At 39.7% G+C, this 26,136-nt stretch overlaps 1 protein-coding gene across 4 annotated transcripts; it reads left to right on the plus strand.

Annotated features, from left to right (window-relative positions):
* Positions 1 to 757: 757 nt before the first annotated feature.
* On the plus strand, positions 758 to 26,111 carry map3k4 (mitogen-activated protein kinase kinase kinase 4). 4 transcript variants are annotated; one of them, XM_024297048.2, is made up of 27 exons: positions 758 to 1,449; positions 8,402 to 8,592; positions 9,577 to 10,991; positions 11,213 to 11,461; positions 13,209 to 13,361; positions 14,469 to 14,626; positions 15,777 to 15,893; positions 15,976 to 16,075; positions 16,184 to 16,267; positions 16,360 to 16,629; positions 16,712 to 16,861; positions 17,702 to 17,863; positions 17,953 to 18,086; positions 19,017 to 19,095; positions 19,184 to 19,262; positions 19,809 to 19,911; positions 20,210 to 20,332; positions 21,556 to 21,656; positions 21,741 to 21,818; positions 21,902 to 22,093; positions 22,166 to 22,236; positions 22,324 to 22,440; positions 22,522 to 22,681; positions 22,764 to 22,886; positions 24,259 to 24,365; positions 24,525 to 24,704; positions 25,223 to 26,111. In XM_024297048.2, the coding sequence occupies exons 1-27, from the start codon at positions 1,418 to 1,420 to the stop codon at positions 25,241 to 25,243; spliced, it is 4,749 nt and encodes a 1,582-aa protein (XP_024152816.1). In that variant the 5' UTR covers positions 758 to 1,417; the 3' UTR covers positions 25,244 to 26,111. The 4 variants fall into 4 exon arrangements, with proteins under 4 accessions (XP_024152816.1, XP_024152815.1, XP_024152818.1 ...); XM_024297047.2 differs by having other exon boundaries at positions 759 to 1,449; positions 9,574 to 10,991; XM_024297049.2 differs by lacking the exon at positions 758 to 1,449 and adding an exon at positions 1,534 to 1,682 and having other exon boundaries at positions 9,574 to 10,991.
* Positions 26,112 to 26,136: the final 25 nt, after the last annotated feature.

The raw sequence follows: 26,136 nt of genomic DNA on the forward strand, positions 1-26,136 counted from the left end.
TAGTTTATGGCATAGTTCTGTATATGTGGAAACTACATTTTAGGTTGCATAAAACGCATGTATTGAAAAAAAGATCAGAGAACAGCAGAATAATAAAATAGCAGTGTCTCATTGTGTCTAATACCTCTTTGACTCTGGGTTCTTACTCTTGGCTAATGTTTATGTTGTAAGAAACTGTTATTGCACAACGTTTTTTTCAAATTATTAAAAGAACCCCTATGCCTGCTTTGTCTTCAATGATTTTTTTATCAATATTTTTGGGTTTTGTTCAAATTGAAATAATCACATAGGTTTACAATAACCTTTTACTGATAAAGCATTGGAGCAAGATACATACACACTGCAAACTTTATTCACATGGCAGTCACTTTAAAATTGATTGTTTGATATTTTACAAGTAAAATTGACATTGTAGCCACAGTTTATTGTAAGAATACATGATTGCAAAGAATGGGTAACATTGTATTTTTTTTCTAAAAATCTCATTAAACCATGAAAACTGATTTAAGTGGATAAAAATAACTGAAACACTCCTCTTAACAACATTTGATGCCAGTGCAACACATTATTCTGAACATTGAAGATTATGATTCATATTAGGTCAAATCTATTCAAAACAACCATCCAATATTTTTACTATAAAGCAAATTAATTTTGTCTGAGTTTACTTAACTTTTGACCTATTCATTTATCTGTATACTGGAAGTTTATGGTTCTATACATATCAGATGATTGTTTATGTTGATTCAATCAGATATGAGAAATTTATTTGTACTTTTAGGGAGTTATTTCAACATGCAATATGATATTTATAGTGCAATTTAGTGTATTTTATCCAAAACTAGCTGAAGGCTAAATTAGTAACACAAAAAAATAACAGTGTAATCAGTTATATTTATGTAAATATCCTTTATTTTTGTTGTTTTTAAAGTAATACTGATATTCATTCGTTTTGTTTAAACTTTTTTAAATGAAAGTATGGCGTGAAAGGGGGGGGGGGGTGTTAGCACTGCAAATAAATAAACTACAAAAGCTAAATGTTGTAAAAAAAAAAAAAACAATAGCCATTATTCCTTAAAGAAGCCAACAGGTTGCGGTCATTTTTTTGTGGAAACAAACTAATTGTCTGAATAAGAAACGCCTCACGGTTGAGAACCGGCCTCCTTACAACAGGAACTGACCCGCTCGGCTTGCCGTAGTAATGAAAGGCTGTGGCGCTCCTCCACAATGAACGTTGGAAAGATGGCGACGGCATACGCACTGGCGAGAGTCAACTGTGCCGGCGGATAGAAAGTGTTTTCCAAGAGGCAATTATCCACCCCTCTTTGCAAAGATTTAGCAGTGCAAAGTGTGTCTGACATCGCTGAGAGATGGTATAGCCTATGCACTGCTAGCAAACAGAAGCCGCTGTTCAGCCATGGAGCCTCCGGATCGCAACGAGCCCAGCAGGTACGCGAATATCTTCAACTCGCTTTGCCAAATAGGGAGCTGCACTCGGAACTATGGGAGCGCTCGAGCTATAACTTCCTGTCAAATAGTGGTGCGCTTGCAGCTATTGCATTTAAGGGAGTTGCAAACTTTTTTGAAGGCATCCTTTTCAGTATAATTGGCCGCGATTAGTCGTTTTTCGTTTGGCTTTTAGTCCCCAAAGGAAGGACAGAAAATAATGGCCAAACAATAAGGTAACATGACGATGGAATATCCGCTGCAACAGCGCAACATGTCAGTTAGCTACCGTCCGTTTGACAGTATTGTTCAATTCAGAAACAAACTATGCGAGCTGCATTTGGATTATTTTTGCAAAAATGACTTAAAACAAGTTGCTATTGTTGGTTTTCTTTTAGCTCTTGAGCATATGCATTTATCACAGCAGCCAATCTCTATAACTTCGCTACAGCTAGCATGCTGCTGCACTGTTTGTCTCGAGTTTTGATGTTGTCAACTCCACTTGTTTGCTATTTTTCTTCTTAATTTTGCGTCATAAATGTTCGGCGCCGCATAAATGCGCAGCTGTAAATGTTTCTTTGGGCAGCGTGTGGTTGTATCGCTCTACTGACAAGTTAATAATCAATTCTGCATTCCAATGTGCAACACATTGGAGATTATTTGTTATAAGTGCGCATCCTGGGAAGGGAAATCAGAAAATGGTGCAGTGTTTGTCCCTGACCGCTGGCGACAGACCCTCGGGAATCTGCTGTTATGTCTCTACCCCTCCACTCCCTTTAGTCCACAAGCAGTTGTTTGTCTGCAGTAACTTTGTAAGCATTTATCACGCTGGATCAGCTCCTGTCATTTACGCAAAGCCTGCTTTTGAGTGAGCTGCTGCTGCCCTTTTTCCCCGGCTAAAATTCATCTTAAATGATCGAGTCTGTTGTTGCTGTTGCCTCTTTAGGATCGAAGTTGATACACAAACACGATTGTGCAACATTGCTGCAGCTGATGCCATTGCTGCTGGACATGCAACTGCTCTAGGAATCCAATCAATGTACTTTTACTTTGCATTTGCACAGGGTGCAACTTTCAGGATACACAGCCCTGCAAAAAAATGCATCAGATTGTGACAGCAGCCTGACACACATTTGGGAGTTGCAAAAATCAGTAGACCTTTAAACTGATTGCATTGGTGAGCATGCAATACTATTTTAAGAAAGATGAGTTATGTGCAGCTAGAAGGCCGGCTATATTTGCGAGTACAGATGCCTTTTGTCAATAAGGCCTCATTCTCAGTGTGCGTTTGAAGACGTTGTGGCTCTCAAGCATTCCAGAGTTATCAGGATGTGGTGCACCGTGTGCTGCAGATTGCTGCCTTGAGCCCTGGATGCACTCATTGGGTGAAACTCATTAATGCCTGCGTTTTGCCAGCAGTTGAGGCTGCAGAATACAGATGGACTGGCCTCTAGCATTTCCTAGCTGCATCTTGTCTCTATACCCACACCTGCTTCATAGAGAGACTCTGGTGTTCTCACATTCTGTCTCTCTCATCTGCCATTTCCTTTGAAACAATGGCATCTCTGTATATCTACGAAAATGTGGCAGCTGACGCTACGGAGATTGTGGAAGACGATTAGTGATAAGGACAGGAAGAAAAAAAAGGCAGTTAGATGTTGGAGAATTACATGTCTGCTTGACTTGACATTTAATAATGTGCATGGCTGCAAAGCAAAGTGTGAGTTGCAATGGAATAAAGTGCTACTTATGATGCCACAGTTTCAGATTGAGTTTTAAAGCTCTGACTTAAGTGGTATAAGGTAAATAATATGTTTTACCTTTAAACTTGCGGTGCAGCAACAGAGCTTGCATAAATGATGCTTTGTTTATGGCTTGTAGCATTCAGTTATTAACTTGAGGATTCACTATGCTGCAAACCTGTTCTATTTTTTTTTTCCCAAAAAAAAAAAACCTTGAGTTTGCTGTTCCTACTTGAGTGTGCAAGGCTGCAAGAGATATTTTTACAGTTAAAGTAAGTGCCCTAATTCTGCAGAATCCAACTCATCTGTTGCACATACGCGTTTTGGGCTGCCGAGTTGCATGTCAGGGGGTCTGGGAGGTCCGATACTGGCAATGTGACACACTGTTCCAGAGAATGGGTGTGGTCAAAAATGCTGTGTTCATTGTTTTTGTGAATTGTGTCAGAGTATGATCCAAAAACGGAACCGTGTTTCAGCCCTGCATGTTTATCTCTCACTATCTGCGGCTCAGAGATTTGGATTGTTTATTGCAATAAATGTTGAAGAGAGAAGTTGTGATTAAAACACGTTTTAGTCTAAAATGTAGGCTGAAATTTGTTGCTGGAAGGCACATAGGGGGATAGCTAAACTAAGCGTTTTTCCTAGAGAGCTTCGGTTTTGCCAGCATGAGCTAATTATAGCAAAGCGTGCTTTTACAAAGACCTTGCCACCTTCTCCTTTTTTCTCTCTTTAAACAAAAAAAGCCTCTTTAGTTTAGCATTGTGAGTAAGTGTGCTCACCAACCAGCTGTGAGGTATTCATATGTGGGCCTCACGGGCCACGTGTCACAACATTACAATAGCGTGCCCGTTGCCGGTACAATAGTGTGGATGGCTGGTGTCAAAGGTCAGGGCCCCCCCTGCTTCTGGTAGCCCTTGGTATCTGTCGCTATACAGAAAAGACTTTCGATTTTGTGTATTATTCTCTGCCCAGTGGCTCCAGCATTCCTCTGGCCTTTATTGGAGTCCCAATGAGCCATCCGATGAGCCATTGAGAGCAGCCAGACACCATCTGCAGTGATAATTCACTGGTGGCTGCCAGCAGAGGCAGCTTGAGGACCGTCGTGGGGCTGCAGTTAACTTCACCGTGCAGCCAGGGAGTACGTTTAGGACAAATAAAAAAACAAAACAAAAGAGTTCTGAAGAATAATTTGTGCAGGCTTTAGTGCAGCAGCACGGCATATGCTAGAAATGTCCCATAGCAACCAAACAAACAACCGTCAGCGATTCCGTCACTGGTTCTGCTTTCATTCCTGAGTGGTTTAGTCATGCTGTTATGTGCAGACCAAAGCCTTTTCAAAACTTTGTCTCATTCCCTTCATGTCACATACGTGCTCAAACACTTATCAGTCATGCACAAGTTGTCGTGCTTCACAGAAGACAATTATACGTATGACAGGCGCCATGAGGGCAATTAGTCAAATAGTATGATTTTTTTTTTTACTTTGGCATTTCCTGATGCTTTTATTATCTTTTCAATTGCAAAATTAAATGTGCAATTTCTTAATGCTGTGTTGTAACACCAAATTGCTTACTAGACTGTCTTGAGCTTTCAAACTGAAAGGTCACTGCAGTATCGTCTATCTGCAGAACAATGCTGATCACTATTTAAGAAAAACTTGCATTGAATTCATCGGATGCTGCTATTATTCTACAACTGCTGTTGTTAAAACCCCACTCTGATGAAAATAGTGTTATTGGTCATTTTAAAATCTTTCTCATCATTCAGGACATACATTAAGAAAATTTAACTAAAAATTGCATTTGTATTTCTCTATTTTAAGCACTGTAAATCATGAGCAGATAAAAAAAAGTACAGTTTGAAAAAGATCATATTTGTGACAAAGAAAATACGCTGGGTGGGCCATAAGCTCTGCTCTGCTCCATTCTGATGAGTCCACTTGTAGATGACTAGATCCATGTACATCTTTCTTTTCTTCGTCTGAGCTGGCATCTGGTTCAAAACTGTACGGCTGCATGGCTGCAATATTTCTCGCCATTTTTGTTGCGCTGGTAATGTTAGTTTGAGAGTGTGAGGGGCTGTAAGCTAGCAGGAAAGCTAATAAACGGAGATCTCTCAAATATGGGGATGGAAAATTTCTAATAACCTACTGCACCAGTATCTACATTTTCTATGCATAAGTAAGGGATAAGCCTGATAAAATACGCATTATCAGAAATGGACGCATGTCATGGAAGCCTGAACGTGGAAGATGGTTGCTCATGAGAAGTGCGTTAATTTCTGATAATTCACACTTCGAAGGGCATTATCATCTGTATTATCCTGGGTGTGGATTAAAAAGTGATAAACCACTGTGATAATGCACACCTGAAAAAGAAGTTTCGATCACACAGCCTTAATGTTCTGTATCACTGCGCAGGCTTCTTTAAAAAATACTTTTGCGTCATCATTTGGACAAAAACAGGCGGTAAGAAGTGAACTTCCTCTCAGATCTTGTGCTTTATCCAACCTATCGTGAAGATTTCTATTGATTTCCTTTTGTAAGGTAAATGAGTACCAGGAAACAAATTGGTCATCTCCCCGCCCCATAATGTTAGGCTTATTTTTGGTCTGTTTTTTTCTTGTTCTAAACGAGTTATTCTCCCACTCGGAAGACATGTCACTGAGCATACTGAATGGTGTATTCTTCTGTCTCACCACAAGAGGGGGTTTCCGACAACAAGCCACATCATGTGTCAAATAGTCCGCTTTTTGAGAAAAAGCGATCTAAACTGAAGAAATAACAGGAGTAAAGTACTAAATATTGATTGAATATTTCTTTATTTTGTTAGTGATCATCGTATGAGCGGGATTATGCCCTTCAAAGTAAGTGTTATGCAAAATTAATACACTTTGCAGAGGCAACTGTCCTCCACTTTGCGTTAGGCGGTTCAGGCCTCCGCATCGTTCGTTAATTTCTCATAATGCACATTTTGTCGGGTATTTTCCCTCACTTGAAAAACCACTGCTAATGCTTTTAAAATAGGTCAAAAGATCATTGGAGTATGACTTTTTAGTTACACCTCTGTCACTGAAATCTGAGCATTTGTTCAGTTGCCATTGCACATTAGCTCATTATTACTCTGTATACTTACCTGTCGTTTGACTCTATTTTAATCTCCTTTGCCTATTTCAGAGTTAACTTTGGGAACTTGCAAGTAAGAATTATTGCTGTTTGTTTATAACAAAAATCTAAGTTTATGCTCTCTCTCAAACGTCTTCACTGTTGTAATTGTCATCAGATTTAAGAAGAAAAATGTCCCATTTGACACAAATATCCTACATGAACATCTTCAAAGATAACGGACAGCAGACGTGTCTTTAGTTTGGACATTTCACACAGACTAGTGTTATCAACGTCTTACACAGTATCTCAATTCAAAACAGCCTCCTGCTGTTTTATCACTTAGCACTGATAAACAGCTTTTTCCCCTTTATTTTCTTTTTTTCTAAAGACATGTGGAATCACATGAAATGGTTGTTAAATTGCTTACAGTCATTTTAAATGACCACAGTTGCTGTAAAAGCAGTTTAGCATTTGTACTTGGGAAATCATGAATTAATGCAATGGTTCAGCGAAGAGAAAGAGGGTTTCATGATTAAGTTGAAGCAGGTGTGAAGGTTTACATTATCCTGGAATTTCACTCCAGAGGTTTGTGTGTTTTCCCCCATAGCTCCATAGACTGATGATCATAATTTGACTGTAGGAGCAGAAGAAGTGAGCACGCTCAGTTACGTGCTTCACGTCCCCGTGGTCCTGTGATGAAGTGGTGGCATGTTCAGACTCCTGCTTAGAGACAGCTGGTTGGGATGGAGCCCCTTGAAATTCAAAGAGTATATGGATAATAAGTGGATTGATGGTTTCATCAGTTAAAAACAGGATTTAATTGTTTCGCTTCATAAAGTAAATGTATTGAATGTCACCTCAACACTGATGACTTAATTTTTACAAATTTTAAAAATAATTTAAGACGAAACCAAATACAAAACACAGATTTATATCTAATCTACATTAATCTAGTTATAAATTACATTTATTGCATATATAGCTTAATGTTTCAGTATCTAATCAATACACGATAAATCTGGACATATGCACACTCAGGAATCAGCAGCAGGTGTCTGTCTCCTTGCATGTCTTGATTCTCCAGCTGCTCCCAGACTCTGTGCATGCATTGACAGGGATTCTGCTTTGGGGCAGATGGGGCTGTTGAATCTGGACCCTCTCTCACTGGGGCCTCTTGAAAAGCTGGGGCTGATTTTCAGATTAAACGGACTCCCCTGCACACCCACCCTCCCCAGGGACAGTCCGGGTCCAGCCCTGCTTCTTTAAAGTCGTCTACTCTGTCCACCAGGCACGTGTTGGACAATGCCTTTCAGTCAGATGATGAATGAAGGGACACATGGCAGCCAGTATAGATATCGCAAATTTTCCTTCCTTTTGTCATCTATTTCTTTCTCTTTTTTTCTGTCTCTGTGAGCGGGGTCAGACCTTCTAACCCTTCAGAAAGGCATTTTAGAACAAAGCACAGACATCCTTATCTGGGTTGGCGTGCTTCTTTGGTTTCCTTCTTCGTCAATGTTCTCTTTTATTTTTATTGGGAAAAACAATGTTTGAGGCATTGTGGCTCTTCCTCCTACTTGTTTTTGTTATTTGAAATTTACAAAAAAAATGCTTTTATGTTCTGAAGGAGCCGTTTTTTAAATTCTTCATTCACTTCAAGTGAAACGTATGTTTGTGTTGTTTGCATTTCGTCTGGCCTTTTCTCCTCTCCGTTCTGGAGTGACAGAGTGCTGCTTGTAATCCTGACTCAAGCTGTGTGGTTGATGACTTTGCAGTCATAGTTAATTTGAGTCACTATGGACCCCTTTGGGCAAGCTATTATTTTCACCAGAGGTTATTATCAGGCATCAGGGCAGCTTTAGTCACACAGAGTGTTGCTGCTGTACATTTAAGACTTAAAAAGTCAGGTGATCTGTCAGTCTGAAAGCTGCACCAGTTGCACATTGACAACCTGTTTTCCTGGCATCAGAAGAGATTTGTTATGGGTGCAAACAATTCTGCATACTTTGACCTTAGACACACTTTAGATTTTTTGTATTACTGTGCTTTCTGTGAATCAATGCAACACCTTACCTGCTCTACATCTTTCTCCATCATATGATGCTAACAGGCAGGCCAAACCAGCGGAAGATACATCTCAACAGAACTCTGAGCTGGATGAATCCTGGGACTCTCCCAGTGAGGATGACCTGCCTATGTACAGCACATCGCCTCCATATAACCACCGTCAAAATAAGCGAATGTCTGGCAAACATCAGAGGAACAATCAGTCGAGGGGTGCTGGTTGGTCTCCCAACAAAGGTAAGATCTTGGTCACAACCATTGACATGAATAGAGATGAACAAAACAGGGCTCTTATCTCAGGTTCCAACAAAATGAAGTCAATTCAGTTGCCATTTTTACAGTTTTAAAGTGACGATATCATGCACATTTTTGCTACAGGGATTTGGTTGTAGTGAAAACCGATCCGACCCTCTGGGTTAATATATCTGGCCCTCCAGATCATTTTATTCTATTGTTATTAATGGCCCGATGTTTTCTTGTACTTATTTCTAACTTGTATAATTTTGACAAAACATGTTTTTATGGAGAGTAAAATATTGAAAGTTATTTAAGCTTTAAGTTGATATACTCTGGAATAATATTCCTGCCTTTTTATTATTCATAATTAAGTTAAAAAGTTACATTTTTTTGCTGTTTATCAGCGCACGTCCGCCTCCTACAATAGGCAGAGGCTCTGAACGAAAAAGTCAAAGCGGCGCAAGTCCCGCAAATCTTGCTCTAAACTTTTTCCAATAAATATCCGCCTCGGTGTCATGTTACAATGGTTGGTACTTCTGTGTTTTTTTTCACCCAAACACCTCTGTTAAATCCAAGTCCCAGATTGATCACAGCGCTGAGTTGCTGTGATTCAGCGTGAATATATTCAACCGGTTAAACTTTCAGCGTGCGATCAATGAATGCCCTGACTTAAAAACTTCCGTAGCAACGCACGGTCATGTACGTTCCAGATATGGAACGTACATGACCGTGGCGAAAGTGGCCATTTTAATGCAAGTCGATGCACCCAGTGTGTGTGCACCTTAAGACACACCTATGCTCCCCTTAAGTTGCAGTCGCTCCTCTCTATGACCCTCCACCAGCCCATCAACCCAAAAGCCAGGAGAACCTGTACGGTTCAACCCCTGTACAGGTGGATGTGACTAAGGTTTAAGACAATAAAGATATTTACTTTTGGAAAATGTTATCTTGCACTGACTTTAATTCTGACTTTTTTTCCAGCAGACTCCAGTCCATCTGCCCAGAGACAAACTCCCAAGCTAACAGAGCCCAGTGAGGAGCCCAACTACAAGCAGGAAAAAAAGCATCGGGCCACTGTGCGTTCTACTGAGAGAGATCGCAAGAAGACCTTTGAAGGCTCTTTCGTGCTGGATCCCCTTTCAAAGTCAGGCCATTTTAGTTCCATCACCATGGATCCCAGGAAGCATTACTTGAGTTTGGGCTGCAGCAGCTGCAAACTTCCCGTTTCTGTGCCTCACATGGCCCGGACCCACCGGCAAACGTCCCGGACTGACTGTCCCGCTGACCGCCTCAAGTTCTTTGAGACTTTGCGGTTGCTGCTCAAGCTCACATCTATGTCCTCCAAGAGGAAAGAGAAGGAGCAAAGAGGCTTAGAGAACATGGCCTTTATGGGCCACAACAATGAGGTCATTTGGCTGGAGCTACAGGCATGGCATGCACGCCGCTCCACCAATGACCAAGACCTTTTTCTTTTTACTGCCCGCCAAGCTATCCCTGACATCATCAGTGAAGTGCTGCACTTTAAGGTCAACTATGCCGGCCTCAGAGGGCCTCAGTCTTCAGGGTCTCAAACAATCAAAGGGGACTGTCAGAGTGTTCCGGATCTTCTCTCCGGGGAGGATGGGGAGATTGCTGTAGCTCAGACCAACCACTGTGGAGTAGATTCTTGGGGTTTTAGTGCCAGCCCTTCAACAAACATGAATGCAGCAGAGCCTTTGGGCTCAGGAGCTGATTACAGGGAAAACCTTCAGCGCCAGCGACTGGCCTTCGAGCAGGTTAAGCGGGTTATAGAACTCTTGGAGGACGTGGAAGCTTTGTACCCCTCGTTGCAGGCTCTACAGAAGGACTATGAAAAGTATGCAGCTCAAGACTTCCAAGGCAGAGTGCAGGCACTCTGTTTGTGGCTTAATATTACCCAGGACCTTAACCAGAAGCTGCGTGTAATGGCCACGGTGTTGGGCCTTCACGATCTCTCTCGGATTGGTTGGCCCGTCTTTGAGATCCCCTCCCCTCGCTGTTCTCGTGGAAATGAAGAAACAGAAACGGAAGAAGATGAGAACGACTCTACGGCCACTTACACACCCGAAAGCGATGGAGAGGACCGAGATTTTGAGGAGGTTGGGGGAGACGTTGCACAGGGAGATTTGTCTCCCGTCCTGACTCCAAAATTTGCTCGATTGTTGTCGGAAGACGAGTTTCTCCCGACAGCGGTTTCAGGACATCCTGAAGCGACTGCGGGATGTGAAGCACTGTGCCCCACAGCCATTTACAGGCCGTTTGTGGATAAAGCTCTGAAACAGATGGGACTGCGTAAACTGATCCTCAGACTGCACAAACTAATGGACCGCTCTCTTCAGAGAGCCAGAGCAGCACTGCTGCAGCGGACTCTTGCTCTGGAAGTAAGACTCAAGCACTCACTTAGCAGTTTATTTTAGATGAACCCAATGTGAGCAGCTGTTTGAGTGTCAGAGAACATGTGTGTGTTCATATGAATTTCATGCAGCCTTCAGTCAGAAGACATCTCGTAAATATCAAATATGTTGTGTTTAATGAAGTCAATAGTGTTTTTGTGACAGATTGAACAATGACTCCAAGCTAACTCTCATTCTTATCTCTGCAGTTTGCTGACTTTCCAGATCCTATGCTGTACAGCGATTACTTGCCAGAGCTGTCTCGTCACGTGTCCTATTACGATCCCACTGATCCAGAGCAGGTGTCCAGGGAGGACTTGCTGGACATGGATCTCCCATCCTTTCGTCCAGCATTCCTGGTGCTGTGCCGAGTCCTCCTTAATGTCATTCACGAATGCCTTAAACTAAGACTTGAACAGAGACCTGCTGGGGATCCTTCTCTGCTCAGTATCAAACAGGTGAGCAGCTCATCAAAATATTTTCAGGCTGCAGATAATCTATTTTTCCATTTCATGTTTGCTTTATGGTGTATTTCTCTAGTCAAATAACAATTTGCTTACTTAGGATGAGTATTTGACCGTAATAAACTTTTTAAAAAAAATTTTGCCGTAACCAATTAGTAGGCCTGTGGATCGTTACTTAAGTGGCGATTCAGTTCTTGAATCAAGATCAACAATTCACAGATCAATCCACTATTCTCAGCATTTGATGCATTATGTTTAAAGGAATGCTATACGTATTAGGGCTGCCTCCATTAGTCGCGACTATGTCGACTATTAATATAGTCGATGACCAAATTAATAGGGGATTAGACGTTTTTTTATCTCAGAACTAGCGCACATGCTTCCTATTGCCGTGTCGGCCATTGTCTTCAACACATAAGCGGTAGTGATGTCACAGGAAGTTCTAGCAAGACTCTGATACCATAACACGCCAACAGAACCTGAACTTGGGAAACATGAAATCGCAATATCTGCTTAAGATGCGTATCCACAAATGATCCAATTAGTCGCCTAATCGAAAAAATAATAGGTGATTAGTTGACTATTAAAATAATTGTTTGTGGCACCCTTAATACATATGCATGCGTGAAAATTTAAATATATTTATGAATATGTTTTTCAACATCATCTTTTATTTGTAACAAGAGATCATAATCATAACACACATAAATAATAAAGTAAATGTAAGAATTGAAAACACTTGCAGTCCTTCAATCTAAATTGACAACAGTGGTGACAAGTTTTATAAACTGATTTCTTTCATCTTTAGGGGAAACATCAAAAAACATCCACACTTTAGATTAGGCCTGCTCAAAACATCGCTAATTTGTCATTGCAATATCAGCTTGTGCAATACACATATCCAAAAAATATGGCTTAAATTGCAATAAATTGTTACCTTAGATGTAAAAACAATCTTTTGGCAGATTGATGTATTTAGCAAATTTAATTGAATAGAACTTTTTTCACATTTGACCAATCAGATGTACCTCTTGCCTCCTATGCAGAGGTGGATCATTTGGAGGATAATTTAAGCTCTGTTAAATTTGTTTAAATGAAAATGATGCAGGGAAATGGAAATTATGTATTGAATGTTTTTTTTTACATCCTCATGTAACACAAGTCATTTCTTCATTACAATACTGATCAGTAATATCGCAAGTTTTTTTTTTTTTTTTCATTTTGTGCAGCCCCACTTTAGATTAACATTTTGCAAATATACGAATTCTCTGCCATGCAAGCAGGGACTTGAATAATGTCACAAAATTGATCAAAAAATGTTTTTTGATATTCTTTGTGATATTTCTGATTTGTGATATTGTTAAAAAAAAGCCACTTAGATGAATATTGTTTTTGTTGTTTTTAACATGTTCTTGTGGGGTTTTTCTGATGATGGAGGACATGCAAAAATTAAGCTCAAAACTGCATTTCTGGACATATCTTTATTCAAATCGCTATGAAAAAATTCTGTTTTGAAAAAGAGCGTATTTGTGACCTAAAAAATACGCAGTTGAACCATAAGCTCCCTGTCCCACTCCATTCTGATGCATCCACTCGACTTGATCCATTAGCATCTGCATTTTCCTTGTCTGAAGTAGCATCTGGCTCAAAGCTGTACTAGAGCAAATACTGTAACCAATATTCTGATACTTCTTACTTGGTGTGTAGAATTGCCCTCACATTTATTGTTTGTCCTCTGCAGTTGGTGCGTGAATGTAAAGAGGTTCTGAAAGGAGGCCTTCTGATGAAGCAGTATTATCAGTTCATGCTCAGAGGAGTGGCCACGGACGCTCAAGGCTTACAAACAAATGCAAACATTGATGAATTTGAAGAAGACCTTCATAAGATGTTGGTGGTAAGTCCCGAAACCCTCTATAGTATTTAAACCAGGTTGACAAGCCCAACAGAAGCAAACTGGGAAAAGTAAAATGTGTAATTTTATATGCATGGAGAAATTTTGCGTTAATATCAAGAATTTCCAAATAAAGTGCAGTTCTATTGCAAATAAATTGCAAATGCATGCACTGCAACTGCATCTCATAAACAAATTCAAGCAAATTCATGGTGCTTTTCTTTTGGTAGTTAAGTAAATATGTAAGTGGAAAACAAAAGTAAGACGGAACTACATGTTTTCTTATAAATAATTAATTGAATATCGCATTGGCATTATTTTAAATCGATACAAGCATCTTCAAATAAAGTATGGCGATATTTCACTGAATCAATATTTTCTTAGACTATTATTTTCTACACTTTCTAGTTTGGGGTTGCTACTATTTGGCGAAGACAGAGTTCACCCTTGACAGGTCGCCATGCTATCACAGGGTCAAACTGCGAATCAGAAACAATTTCTGTAAGAAAAGGATAACCTTGTGAATTCGTGGCACAGCAGACAGACAGACTAGCTGACAGCATCTTATCTGGTGTGCCCAAGACATCTTCGTCTTCTTCACTATCAGGATTTAAAGACACTCGCACAACTCTGATAAGTAATCATGACAAAAAATGATATTCAAGAGACAGGAAGAGAGATTGAAATTCAGAGATAGGTGATGGACTGTCCTTTGATTCCTGACGAGAGCCACATAGGAGGTTGTCAGTTCATTTCCTTTGCAGTGGTGACTTTCTTCTGGAGGGAGGTGGGAATGTTGGAGAACCTGAACCCCATGCAGATCACAGATAAGATGCCTGACATAACATCCAGACTTTGATGGATGCTGTCTGAACCCCGTAGGCCTCAGAGTTGGTTGTTGGAAAACATGATGCTGAAGCTCAGTGATACAATCTGGATGTAACATCATTTCCAAATTTATGCATAAACTATATGCATGTATAATCACAAAATGACTTATTAAATTGACATATGACCAAAAATGTGAAACTATTAAGTTTATAATTGCTCAAGATTATAACTAAGTTGCATGCAATAAATAATCCACGGTTTGCTCTTTTTTTTTTGTAGGTTTACTTTGAGTATATGCGCAGTTGGATCAAAATGTTGCAGCAGCTGCCTCAGGCGTCTCACAGCTTAAAGAACCTGCTGGAGGAGGAATGGAACTTCACCAAGGTCATCACCCCTTACATTCGTGGAGGGGAAGCCCAGTCAGGGGAACTTTTCTGGTGAGTTTTCCTGACAGTGTGACCATCTTTTATGTACTCATCGTCTGGACTGATTCAAAGTTCAAAGAGGAAAGAAGCGGTATTATGTGGTACATGTTGGTACACAAGGATGCACCCCTATATGTTAAAATATATTTAGGGCACTGGGACACTTTCCTTTTTATATTAACTAACTAGAGCAGCTGTGGTGACAGGTTTCACTTGTTTAACTGAATTTGAAAACATTTAATTTTGCCTTCTTGTTGTATCCGTTTAGAAAATAAAATATTTTTTTCTGTTTTGGGTGGTAGTTCTATTTGAAAAAAACAGTAACAAAAAAAATCATTCTGGCCTTCGGCTGAAATTCACAAAAAAAAAAAAAATCTTCATAGCAAATTTTTTTTTACAAAATGAGCACTTTCACATTTTATCCTTCTACCAGCATGCAAATTTGTCCTCGGTTAAGGACATTTTTAAACCTGAATATCTCCCAACTACGGAATGCTAATGAATGAACTTCTGCTGCTATCAACAGAGGACATTTGGGGCTTTCAAATAAAACCTTTGGGAATTGTAGTTTTTAGTGGATTTTCTTTTTTTGGCACTCAGAATGTGGATATGAGGTTTAATCTAAACTAAAATAGTAATAAAAAAAACTAGTCTTTCTAGTCTTTAATTAAAAATAAAAAGTCATCCTTAATTATTTGAACCACTAAATAATACACTTGAATTCCAGTTGTATTTTTGATGGATTTAAAGAAAAAGAAAAATTACTTGACACACTCTCTAACTCTGGTACTTGGAAGGATATAAATGTATATTTATACTAAAATAAATAAAAAAATGTTTTGCTTGTGTAGAAAAGAAAATTATTATTCAGCCAAAATTATTTGCTTAATATGCAAAATTTCCAAGCAGCCACTGAAATATGAAAGCTTTTTTTCTCCTGTTTTTCAAGTCATAACTTTATTTTTCCTATCGTTTCAGCTGGTCTATAAAGGTGATATTTGAACCCAACTGTGTATTTCCACTCTAATTACTAATAAATGAACAATGGAGTTAAAAAAATGAAATTTAAATTGGTGCTTTATTTTTACAGTTGTGGATTTGACTGTAGGACTGAACTTTTCACATTTGACTTTATTGTGTTTCAATTATTCTTGCTTCTCAGTAACATTGCTGGAATGCTACTGGAATCCACTGGAGAGTTTCTTGATGCTGGACTGCAAAAAAGCGGCAATGAATTTTGGGAAAGTGCTGACGACAGCACAGCCTCGGATGAAATCAGGTGAAGTGAGGTTTAGAGAAGAGGAGACCTGGGTTTTTCCTCCCTCTAGTGGCTGTCTTTGAACATGACCTTTTCTTCCTAGACGGTCAGTAATCGAGACAAGCCGGTCGCTCAAAGAGCTGTTCCACGAGGCCAGGGAAAGGGCATCCAAGGCTCTCGGCTTTGCCAAAATGCTCCGCAAGGTGAATTAAAAAAGATTTTCACAAGTCTCTGATTCGATCATGTTTATAGTTTATTTAGCCGTTTTTGTCTGATTATTAAACTTCTGGGACATTCTGTTTCCTCTCCAGGACCTAGAAGTTGCTGCCGATTTTAGTATCACTAGTGGGGTGACATGCCTCCTTGAGGCCCTGAAAAAGAGAAACTATGTCAAGGTGTGTTTGTGTCTCCCTTCCCACTTGCTAATTTCGCAACTTTTTTGTGTTTAAGTTATTTATGTGTCTTTTTACCCTCCTTTCGCATCCAGGTTCAGATTCCTGGCTTGGAGGAACTCCAAGTTTTTGTGCCTTCTAGCTTGCTAGATCAGCGTTCTCTCATCCTGCAGCTGCTGAACGCTGCTGCAGGGAACGACTGCTCCAAAGAGCACGACGAAATTGGCGAGTACGACGCTTACCTGCTCATGAGCAAACACAGAGCCGGTGACTTCAGCAGCGACTCTGAATGGGCTCAGTGGGATGGAGAAGTTCTAAAATTGGTCCCTCAAATGGAAACCGTCGACACGTTGAGGGCAATAAAGGTTTCTAAATGTGTTCAAATCTGGGTTAATGTGCACATCTGGTGTTTTTGTAAGCCTCTTATTGGTCCGACGTGCCTTTCAGGTGGAGAACATGCTCCTAGTGGTGATGCAGTCGGCTCACCTGGTGGCCCAGAGGAAAGCTTTCCAGCAGTCCATGGAGGATGTGCTCACCCTCAGCCGGGAGCAGACATCCAGCCAGCCTCTCATTGCGAGCGCTTTGGAAGATCTCAAGGTACCTATGCTGCTGCAAAACGCTGATGCATATCCGTGTCCTACTTTTAAATCTGCTACAGCTGCAGCTGGTAACCTGAATTTCCACTCTACGTTAATGGTGCTTGGAAAAATGGTTTAGCCATTTTTAGGCCAAATCTGTGAGGTTTTGCCTCAAGGGAAAGTGGTTAATGTTTATAACCGTGACATTAGCAACAGAAATAGTGTTTTTTGTGATTTGTGTTAACCCGTCGGAGGAGCTTCCATCAATAGCTTTTCTCGACCTCATCCCGGAGGACGCAGATGATGAGAGATCCGGTTTATTCAAAAGCATCGGTGTGCGTCTCCATAAAATCATTCAGAGGTTTTCCCAGTGAAGAACAGCAGGTGCCCCGCATTGTGGCAGGAGAAAGCTGCTGCTCCGTCTGGAACCAGTGGGAGGGCGTTTTATTGCAGCGGTGACACAATGAAAGGATTTAAAGTAGTAAATTCTGACATACCCTGTTTTTTTTACTTTTCCTTTTTTTTTTTAAGCATAATCTTTTTTTAATACGTCTTCCTCAATTACCTCATATTTTGATGCTATATATTTGCATGTTTTAAAGTACTTTATATATGTTTTATGAACTATATGTACTGAAGCTTTTCAAAAGATTAATTGAAGGATTTTATTTATTTTTCTTTTTACTGATCCAGAAAATAATCCGAACTATGACCCTTGCAAACAACAGTTTTTTTTTATTTATTTTGGCAAAAACAGTTTGCATTTTAAATATAAAAAAGACCACTTGGGAATTCTTTTAAAATAATCAAAAGACTATTGGGGTGTGACTTAAAACTCTATTTTTTTTCTTTTTTGCAGAACAAGGCTCTCCAGCTATGCATTAAGATAAGCACGGCCATTGACCGGGTGGAGTACATGTTCACCACGGAGTTTGAGGCAGAAGTGGAGGAATCGGAGTCGGCCACTCTGCACCAGTACTACAGGGAAGCAATGATCCAGGGCTACAACTTTGCTTTTGAGGTAAAAAAGTTTTAGTCCTAACAAACATCCCCAGTATGTACCTCTCAAAGCCTCATGGGACGTCTTGCTGCGCCGTTTATTATCTACAGTACCATAAAGAGGTGGTGCGCCTCATGTCGGGGGAGTTCCGGCAGAGGATTGGGGAACGCTACATCGCTTTTGCCCGCAAATGGATGACCTACGTCCTCACTAAATGTGAGAGCGGCAGAGGAACAAAGCCCAGGTCAGAAGAAACGCTCATTCAGATATGGAATCTAATAGAGGAACGAACTTTAAAACTGGCCTCTTTTGTTTGAAAGTGTTTATAAATTTGTAAAAAAAAAAAGAAAAACAGTAAGATAAATTAGCAAAAACATTTACTCTTAACATAGTTTCAACCAAAATTTTACATAGTAGCTTGTTTTTTTGTTAAATTTTGTTCATATTTTTGTTTTATTTTATTATCTCTATTATTTGTGTCAATGCAAATTCAGTGCGTTCTGTACAGGAGAAATGGTAGGGAGGAGATTTATGAGGCAGAATTTTGAATATGAATCAACTTCATGTGAGCCCTCAAAGTCTTCATATTCAAATATTAAAGTCATCCCACATTCTGCTTTAAGTTACTCGAAGCTTATGCAAAAATGAAGTACAGTTTGGAGTTCAAACTTGCAAATGTTCTGTTTTTTCCAACTTAAAAAGATGAAGAGTAAAGACGGATTTTTCTTAATGCACCAAAGTCTTTCAGATGTCAAATTGCTCATCATATTAAGCTCATGCGTGAAATGTGCGTCTGCGACAGAAGACAGACGCTGACAGATGGAGTCTGAAATGCACATTGATGGACACTTTCAGCCAAATGCACTAAAGCAGCCTGAACAGTGTTTCTCAGCACAGATGGATAATTAGTCAGAACATACTGTGAAGGCAACCTTGTTCTACGTTTGACAACTGAAATGACAGTTGGAAGCATCTGCAATGCAGGTCTGAGAGAAAAATGCTTTTTCATTTCCTACAAATGATTCATGTCAATTAGTGATATTTTCTGTTTATTATGCAGCTGTAATTCTAAGGGTGTCAGGCTCAACTGCATTTTCTTTCTGTTTTTATCAGTGGATTTGTTTTGTTTTTTTAACAATAAGGTGACACCCTGATCTTTCTTACGCCTCCACAGGTGGGCGACTCAGGGTTTTGACTTTCTTCAGGCTATCGAACCTGCCTTCATATCTGCATTACCGGAGGATGATTTTCTGGTAAAGCTAGATGTTTTCCTCTTTTTTACAGCCGTAATAGTCCTCGGGTTGGGATATTTCTGTTAAAGGAATGCATGTGTTTCTGCAGAACTTGCAAGCTCTGATGAATGAATGTATTGGACATGTGATTGGAAAACCTCACAGTCCGGTTACTGGCCTGTATAACGGTGAGATGTTCACATGAACTCCTAGCAGCTTTAATATTGACAATTGTAATTGTTTTCTTAAGAAGTTTGTATTTAGAGGTTTATTATTTCAAGTTTTTTCAAGTTTCTGAACCTTTAACTGACTTATAACTAAGCTAGCAATAAAATTATTTATTTTTTCTTAAGAAATTTGTATGTAAATTTGTAGATTTGTAGATGGTGCATCTTCTTCTGTGTTGCTGACAGTAGCAAATACTGATACAAACTCCTTCAGCGCCCTCCAGTGGCTGGTAGTGGGAAACAACCGCTAAAGTCATACACTTGTTTCTGTGAAAATAACAAATATATGAACCAGTATTTATTTATTTTTTAATCCCATCTCAGTTGCCACACTATGCAAAGAGTTACTTATATTCAAAAAAATATATGGTTGGTTATGAAACAGTTTTCAAAATCATAAGCATTTAGACTTTTAACTTTTAACTATACCTATAAAATGATTCTGTTTTATTAAATACAAGAGTACTTTAGTGTTTGATGTGACTTTATCAAACATTTTCTTTTCAGCTCCCAGAAACAGCCCTCGTCCTGTGAAGGTCCCTGCTCCTGTTCGGTGCTACAGTGACCCACCAAACCCCAATTTATTTATTCCAAATCCTGAAAGTTTTAGGTAGGAGGAACGTCATTGTAACAACTTATGTGATTCTTCTCCTCTATACTGCTTGGCTTTGCTTTTTTTTGCCTCTTTGTTTTTAAATGTAGCATATGTGATGATGTGTTTTCACATATGCTATTCTCAGCAGCATTTTTTTTTACATTTCATTTTAATTCTCTTAGTGTTTATGGCGTCTGGAATGAATGTGCGCATCTGTTCTCTCCCATCACGCTCACACATCTACACACACACCCCACACAAACCACCTCGCCTCCCACAGCGGTGCTGCTCAGTTTGCTTTTTCGCCACACAGCTCTCGAAGTCTCCCCTGCGATCTCCGGAACCAGCTGTTGCCCAGCGGGCCTCGCCCTGTTCCTCAGGGCCCAGGGGAACACGGCAACGCTAAAGCGCCCGGCAGCAGCCCCAGTGACGTCAGGTAGCCCTGCCTTTAGAAACTCGCAGAGAAGATCTCAAATAAGGGAAAATGCCAACCTTAGATATTCAGAATTCTCTTATGTCCATCTCAGACAGAAGCTTGTTTCATGTTACCTTTACTTTAAAGAAGAAAAACACAATAGCATCAAAATATTTGCCTCAGAGGGTTTTAACAAGCAAGTGTATTTTCCCAGTGATTTTTTAGCAATAAAATGATTATGCAGGATGCACGTTTGCTAATGCTTTTTGCATCAATTTCTCTCGCTACCAATGACTTGGAATTTGCACAAAACTGATGATAGATTCAAAAAAGTAATCAAATTCACCTGTCAACTCAAAAGAATGGAAAATATATTAGTTTCATCAGTTTTCTGCAAATGGCTTCAAGACTGTTTGATATAGAACATCAAATTCACCTCAAAAAATTAATAATAAAAAAATAAAATAAATGACCTTCTCTTGTAGTTTCAGGAAAGTATCTAAGTTAATATCATCAAGTCTGCAGAACAATCTCAGCTCACATGTCCTGTTGCCAATCATGCTGGTGACTGTGATTGTTGATGGTGTGAAAGTGAAAGTACTTTGCTGGCAGAATGGATGTGATATCCTGCTTTTTAGCGCTCTCCTGCTCTACCCGCCTCTTGCTCTGCATTTCAGTGCTGTTAGATTTTTCCAGCAATCTTCCTGTTTGGTGCTGATACTCGTGTTTGTGCTGCAAAGATCTAACTTTGATGCATGACGAGCTTCAAATGGATTTCAGTAGGAAATGTCTTCATTGAGCTAATGTATTTTTTAAGTTTTATAATTCTTATGATGCACATTTTTTTATGTTTTTGGACATTTTTGCTAAATCATTGGAAAGAAAAACTCCAAATTATGTTAATTTCACTTCCGTGCTTCATTATAGCAAGGTGCAGTAGGATAAATGTTTTTATTCTGGAAATAAAAAAAAAAAAACTTTTGTTGTTAAAATTAAAAGTAGACTGTGAAGAAGAAATTATTTCAAATACAAGAAATGCCTATTTATAGTGCTTTTTATTGACTTATTCAAGGCATTTTGTTCAATTTTATTTGTACAATTTTTTTTTTTTTTTTTTTTAGAAAAGTACATTTCCTTATACTTGTTTATCTCGGTTAAACACAATGATTTTTGTTAACAGAATAACAATAAGCTAAAAAGAGACTGAAATAGTCTGACTGAATCGGAGTGCTTTATCCTTAAAGTTGCAGGGTATCCAGCTTTCATGAGCACGACCGTCTGTCATCGGTTGCATCAGAGTTCAGATCTCCGAGTCGTTACTCCAGTCCTACTGAGGACAGAGAAGGTGGGTGCATGCAGGAATCTGTAGGCTTTAGCATGTTTAGCTTTTTAGGTCACTTTTTTCCTGATGGATTTCCATCTCCTTCAGAACCTACGTATCCAAAAATAGACCCCAACAACGCCCCACGCCGAAGCTGGGAACTCCGCAACTTCACCCAATCAAAGGGTGAGTTTTATTGGATGATCAGCTGAAACTCCACCCACTAATTTGATGAAAAGAGTCAGACTAAAGCTGGTTTCTGTTTTCAGACATGGCTGCACGGCAGAACCCCATGGAGTCTGTCCGTTGCTCCATTCGCAAGTTTGAGGAGAAACGGTACACCATGATGAAGCAACGCAACATCATCGGTCAAGTGTGTCACACGCCCAAGTCCTTTGATAACGTGATGCACGTCGGGCTCAGGAAGGTTACCTTCAAGTGGCAGAGAGGCAACAAGATAGGTACGACTGCCGTAAAACTCATTTAAGTTATTGTAGACTCTTAAGCACATGCTTAAATGTTTGTGATGTTAGGTGAAGGCCAGTATGGGAAGGTCTACACCTGCATTAACGTTGACACTGGAGAATTAATGGCTATGAAGGAGGTATGCAGACAACTTTATTTAAAAAAATAGAAAAACAAAACATTTTTACATGCTCAATAAATGAGGACACATTTTATCTTTTTTAAGATCCGGTTTCAGCCGAATGACCACAAAACCATCAAGGAGACCGCAGACGAGCTGAAAATCTTTGAGGGCATCAAACACCCCAACCTGGTGCGATACTTCGGAGTCGAGCTTCACCGGGTAAGATGCTCAAATTTTAGCATCGAATCAACAGCTGAGCTACAGAAGTTAAGGCCCCAGTGTACGTTTTCTCATTTCTAGGAGGAGATGTACATCTTCATGGAGTACTGTGACGAGGGAACTCTGGAGGAGGTGTCCAAACTGGGATTGCAGGAGCACGTCATCAGACTGTACAGCAAACAGATCACTACAGCCATCAATGTCCTCCATGAACACGGCATCGTCCACCGGGATATTAAGGGTCAGTGGTGTGTGTGCAACATGGAAAAACAAAATCTGAAAGCCTTCAGTGACCAGAAATGTTTGCTTTCTTTTTGGAACAGGAGCCAACATTTTCCTGACATCTTCAGGCCTGATTAAGCTTGGAGACTTTGGCTGCTCCGTGAAGTTAAGGAACAACACTCACACCATGCCAGGGGAGGTGAACAGCACTCTGGGAACAGCAGGTAGGAGAAGAATAATCACTTTATCTACCGTATTTAACACGCTTTCTTTTTTATTTTCTGCTTTTAGTGTACAAAAATACATTTTAGCCATGTTCATGAATATGCACATATTTACTTGTCAAGTTCTAAATGTTGCAGTTCCACCACAGACCACTGGAGGCAGGATGTAAAATTTAAAAGACTCTTTAATAAAAAAAAGTTAGCCCAAAAATAATAAATCTGTCTGACATCAGGCCTTTTTTATAAGGCAGAATTCAACAGGTGACTTTAAGTTAACTGTCCAGTTTTTGCACAAAACCTGGTTAGAAAAAAAAATGCTCAAAGATCGAGAAATGTTTGTTTGCACAGCGATTTTTATAACCTGGAAATTAAAAGAAAATCTTTGATAAAACTGCAGTTACCAACAGACAAAATAATTGTATACATGATTAAACCGTTTTCGTCCAGGTCCTTGTGTCTTCTCTTTTGTTTCCATTTTACTCTGACAGTTTGAAATGACAGGAAACCCGCAGGTTTGATGTAACATTGGAAATTCCAACACTCTTTAGGTTTACCAACATGACTGAAATCCAAACAGATCAGTAATTCATGTCTCCACTGAAATAAAAATCAGTCTTTGTTGAAAAATAATCATTTGCATTGCCTTTAGAGGCTGTTAACCACTGTGATTTTACTCTAAAAGTGAAAATTGTTTGGAAATGTGGCAGTAAAATTTATTTAAAGAGATGCGAAAACATTGAACATGTAGAAAAGTTTCATACTTTGGAGGGAATTACCCTTTCTACTTTGTTAGCAGGCAGCTCAGTAATGAGTCATTTGAAGATTATCTTCTATATCTAAGAATGAACTAAGAGTCTGGACTGTTTTACTTTTAACGTTAAAACTGTCTGGTATGAGCCCTTGAGGTCACACTGCCTTAATTCATGCAGGTTTTTGGAGGATTGTGAGTGCTTGTAATTAAAAATAGTCTTCCTATTTTTGGGTTTGCATATATGTAAATAAAAAATACTTCTGCAGTCCTCTATGGATGTGTTTGTAATTCTCCTCACAGTAATGTGACATGAAACAAAACCAAAAAAGTTAGTATAACCTTGGAGAATCCATCGGGTCCAAGTGGGTTTTTTTATTTAAAATTATATTTATTTATTTTTATTTCATTTTGAGCTATTAATTGCTTCTACCCAAAAATCCCACATCACTTAGATTCTCCAGGGGAACTAAGAAAAAGCTCTTTTTCAAAAGAATCAGCAATAATATAGGAGCAGTACATTTTTCCAATCGTTTGTCCTTTTTTTTAGGTTTAAATTCTACAGTTTTTCGAATGTATTTTGAGATTTGTTGGATTGTAATTGTAGATCATTGATCGTTTCAGCTTACATGGCTCCTGAAGTCATTACCAGAGCAAAGGGGGAAGGTCATGGACGAGCAGCTGACATCTGGAGTTTGGGCTGTGTCCTTATAGAGATGGTGACCGGAAAGGTGAGAAGTGCAAAATACCTGAACAGCAGAGGCATCTAATGCCAAAAAAAAGACCCAGCAGTGCAAGTGAAGCTTGCTTTGTTCTTTCCTCTTAAAAGAGGAAATGAATAAAAACCAGGAGGAAGTGACTCACTATTTGGCGCTGATGTCATTGTGCAGAGGCCTTGGCACGAATACGAGCACAACTTTCAGATCATGTACAAAGTGGGAATGGGCCACAAACCCCCCATCCCTGAGAAGCTGAGCACAGAGGGGAAGGACTTCCTCGGCCACTGTCTGGAGAGTGAACCCAAACGCCGCTGGACTGCTAGCATGCTGCTGGACCACCCGTTTGTAAAGGTCAGACTCAGGTTTCCATCAATGCACCATACAGAGGGTTCACCATTTTGACAGGGTGTCCAAATCCACTGCCCTGGAAATTTCCCCGAAGTCTCTTTAAAAAACCAGCTGCATCTTTGCTCACAATGTTAGCAAATCTAGACCACAAAGTATGTAAATGTATTATTTATAAATCATCATAACACTGTTGATTCCTAAAGAGAAAGGTAGAGAAATAAGTCAGCTTGTGTCCAAATGTAATAAAGAAATGTTCAGTGGACGACAGTCTGAAAACAGACCAAATATAAGGTTCAGGAGTCTATCCAGACCAAATTAGGCGGACTCGGTCCAGACTAATGGACTTTTCCAGTCTGAAAACACCCAATGTTTTGGTTGTGGTCGGTCAGAAATCAACCCTAATGGAATGTTGAAGGTTGCAGATCCCCGGGTTTGAGTTTAGTGACTGAGTTTGTTCACAGAACTTTCCGACTGTCCACATCACTTCCTGCATGCTCTCACTGCAGTCTCCTCTGTTTCAGGTGTGCACAGATGAAGAGTAAAAGGCCTCTCCTTGTTAGCTTGGATGTTTACAAAACAAAGCACTACTGTACATACTGTTGGCAAAAGAAAACTGAACTGTGGAGGAAGAGGAGGAGGAACAGCTGAAGGCACATGGAGTTAAACTGAGGAACTATTCAAATCTAATTTCAGAGGACAACTGGATCTATGGATTTTAGGATTGTTGTGTGTCTGTTATGACCACAGAGGAGGGCTGAGGTGATGTTGTACATTCTGTAAGAATCGGATTGGCTTTAATTCGTGTATAAATGATATTGTAAAGTTAAAGTAATTATTGCTACCTTTGCTTCTTCTTATTGGTGAAAAAACCTCTAAAAAGTTGCCGAGGATTTTTTTTTAATGAATGGGAGGGAGAGGGAACGAAGATATCTATAGCACTTTCAAACTGCTCTCCCAAGGGGGCAGTTGATTAGATGTGGGCTGAATTTTTATTTCAGTTATCCGACGAGGCTGAAAAAGGGTGTGGTGAGCCTCAGTGAATGGAAGGAGGCGTCGGTTTACCTTAAATGAGCAGCATCTGAATATTTAAATGCATTTATCACTTCCAACAAGCTCATAGACCTAGAAGGATTTTCTTTTTTTTTGTTATTTTTTTTTCTTCTTTGCCTTCACTGAGGAGGAGAAAAAAAGTCAAGATGGAGCAATATTCAAGTCTGCTGGTCACCAGTGAAGAGCTGCCCATGAGAGGGGCGGAGCCAAATGAGCGGAGAAACGGACCAGCTCTCCCTCCCTGCTGCTGAACACAACCAAACACACACTGACACACAACACAACTTCTAGTCCTCTGCTGCTCTGACAGTGTTTGCTATGTACAAACAATATTAATAAACCAGACGTTTTTTAAAAGTTTGCTTGTTTTGTTCTTTTAATATCT

This window comes from Oryzias melastigma, linkage group LG15 (assembly GCF_002922805.2).
Source record: "Oryzias melastigma strain HK-1 linkage group LG15, ASM292280v2, whole genome shotgun sequence".
NCBI classification, from domain to species: Eukaryota; Metazoa; Chordata; class Actinopteri; order Beloniformes; family Adrianichthyidae; genus Oryzias; species Oryzias melastigma.

Excerpts from the sequence above, each read along its gene's own strand:
- map3k4 (XM_024297047.2), top strand. The coding sequence starts at position 1,418 with ATGGAGCCTCCGGATCGCAACGAGCCCAGCAG. Across the intron at positions 19,912-20,209 it reads CCAAATCCTGAAAGTTTTAG|CTCTCGAAGTCTCCCCTGCG; the intron begins GTAGGAGGAACG and ends TTCGCCACACAG. Across the intron at positions 24,366-24,524 it reads TAGAGATGGTGACCGGAAAG|AGGCCTTGGCACGAATACGA; the intron begins GTGAGAAGTGCA and ends GTCATTGTGCAG.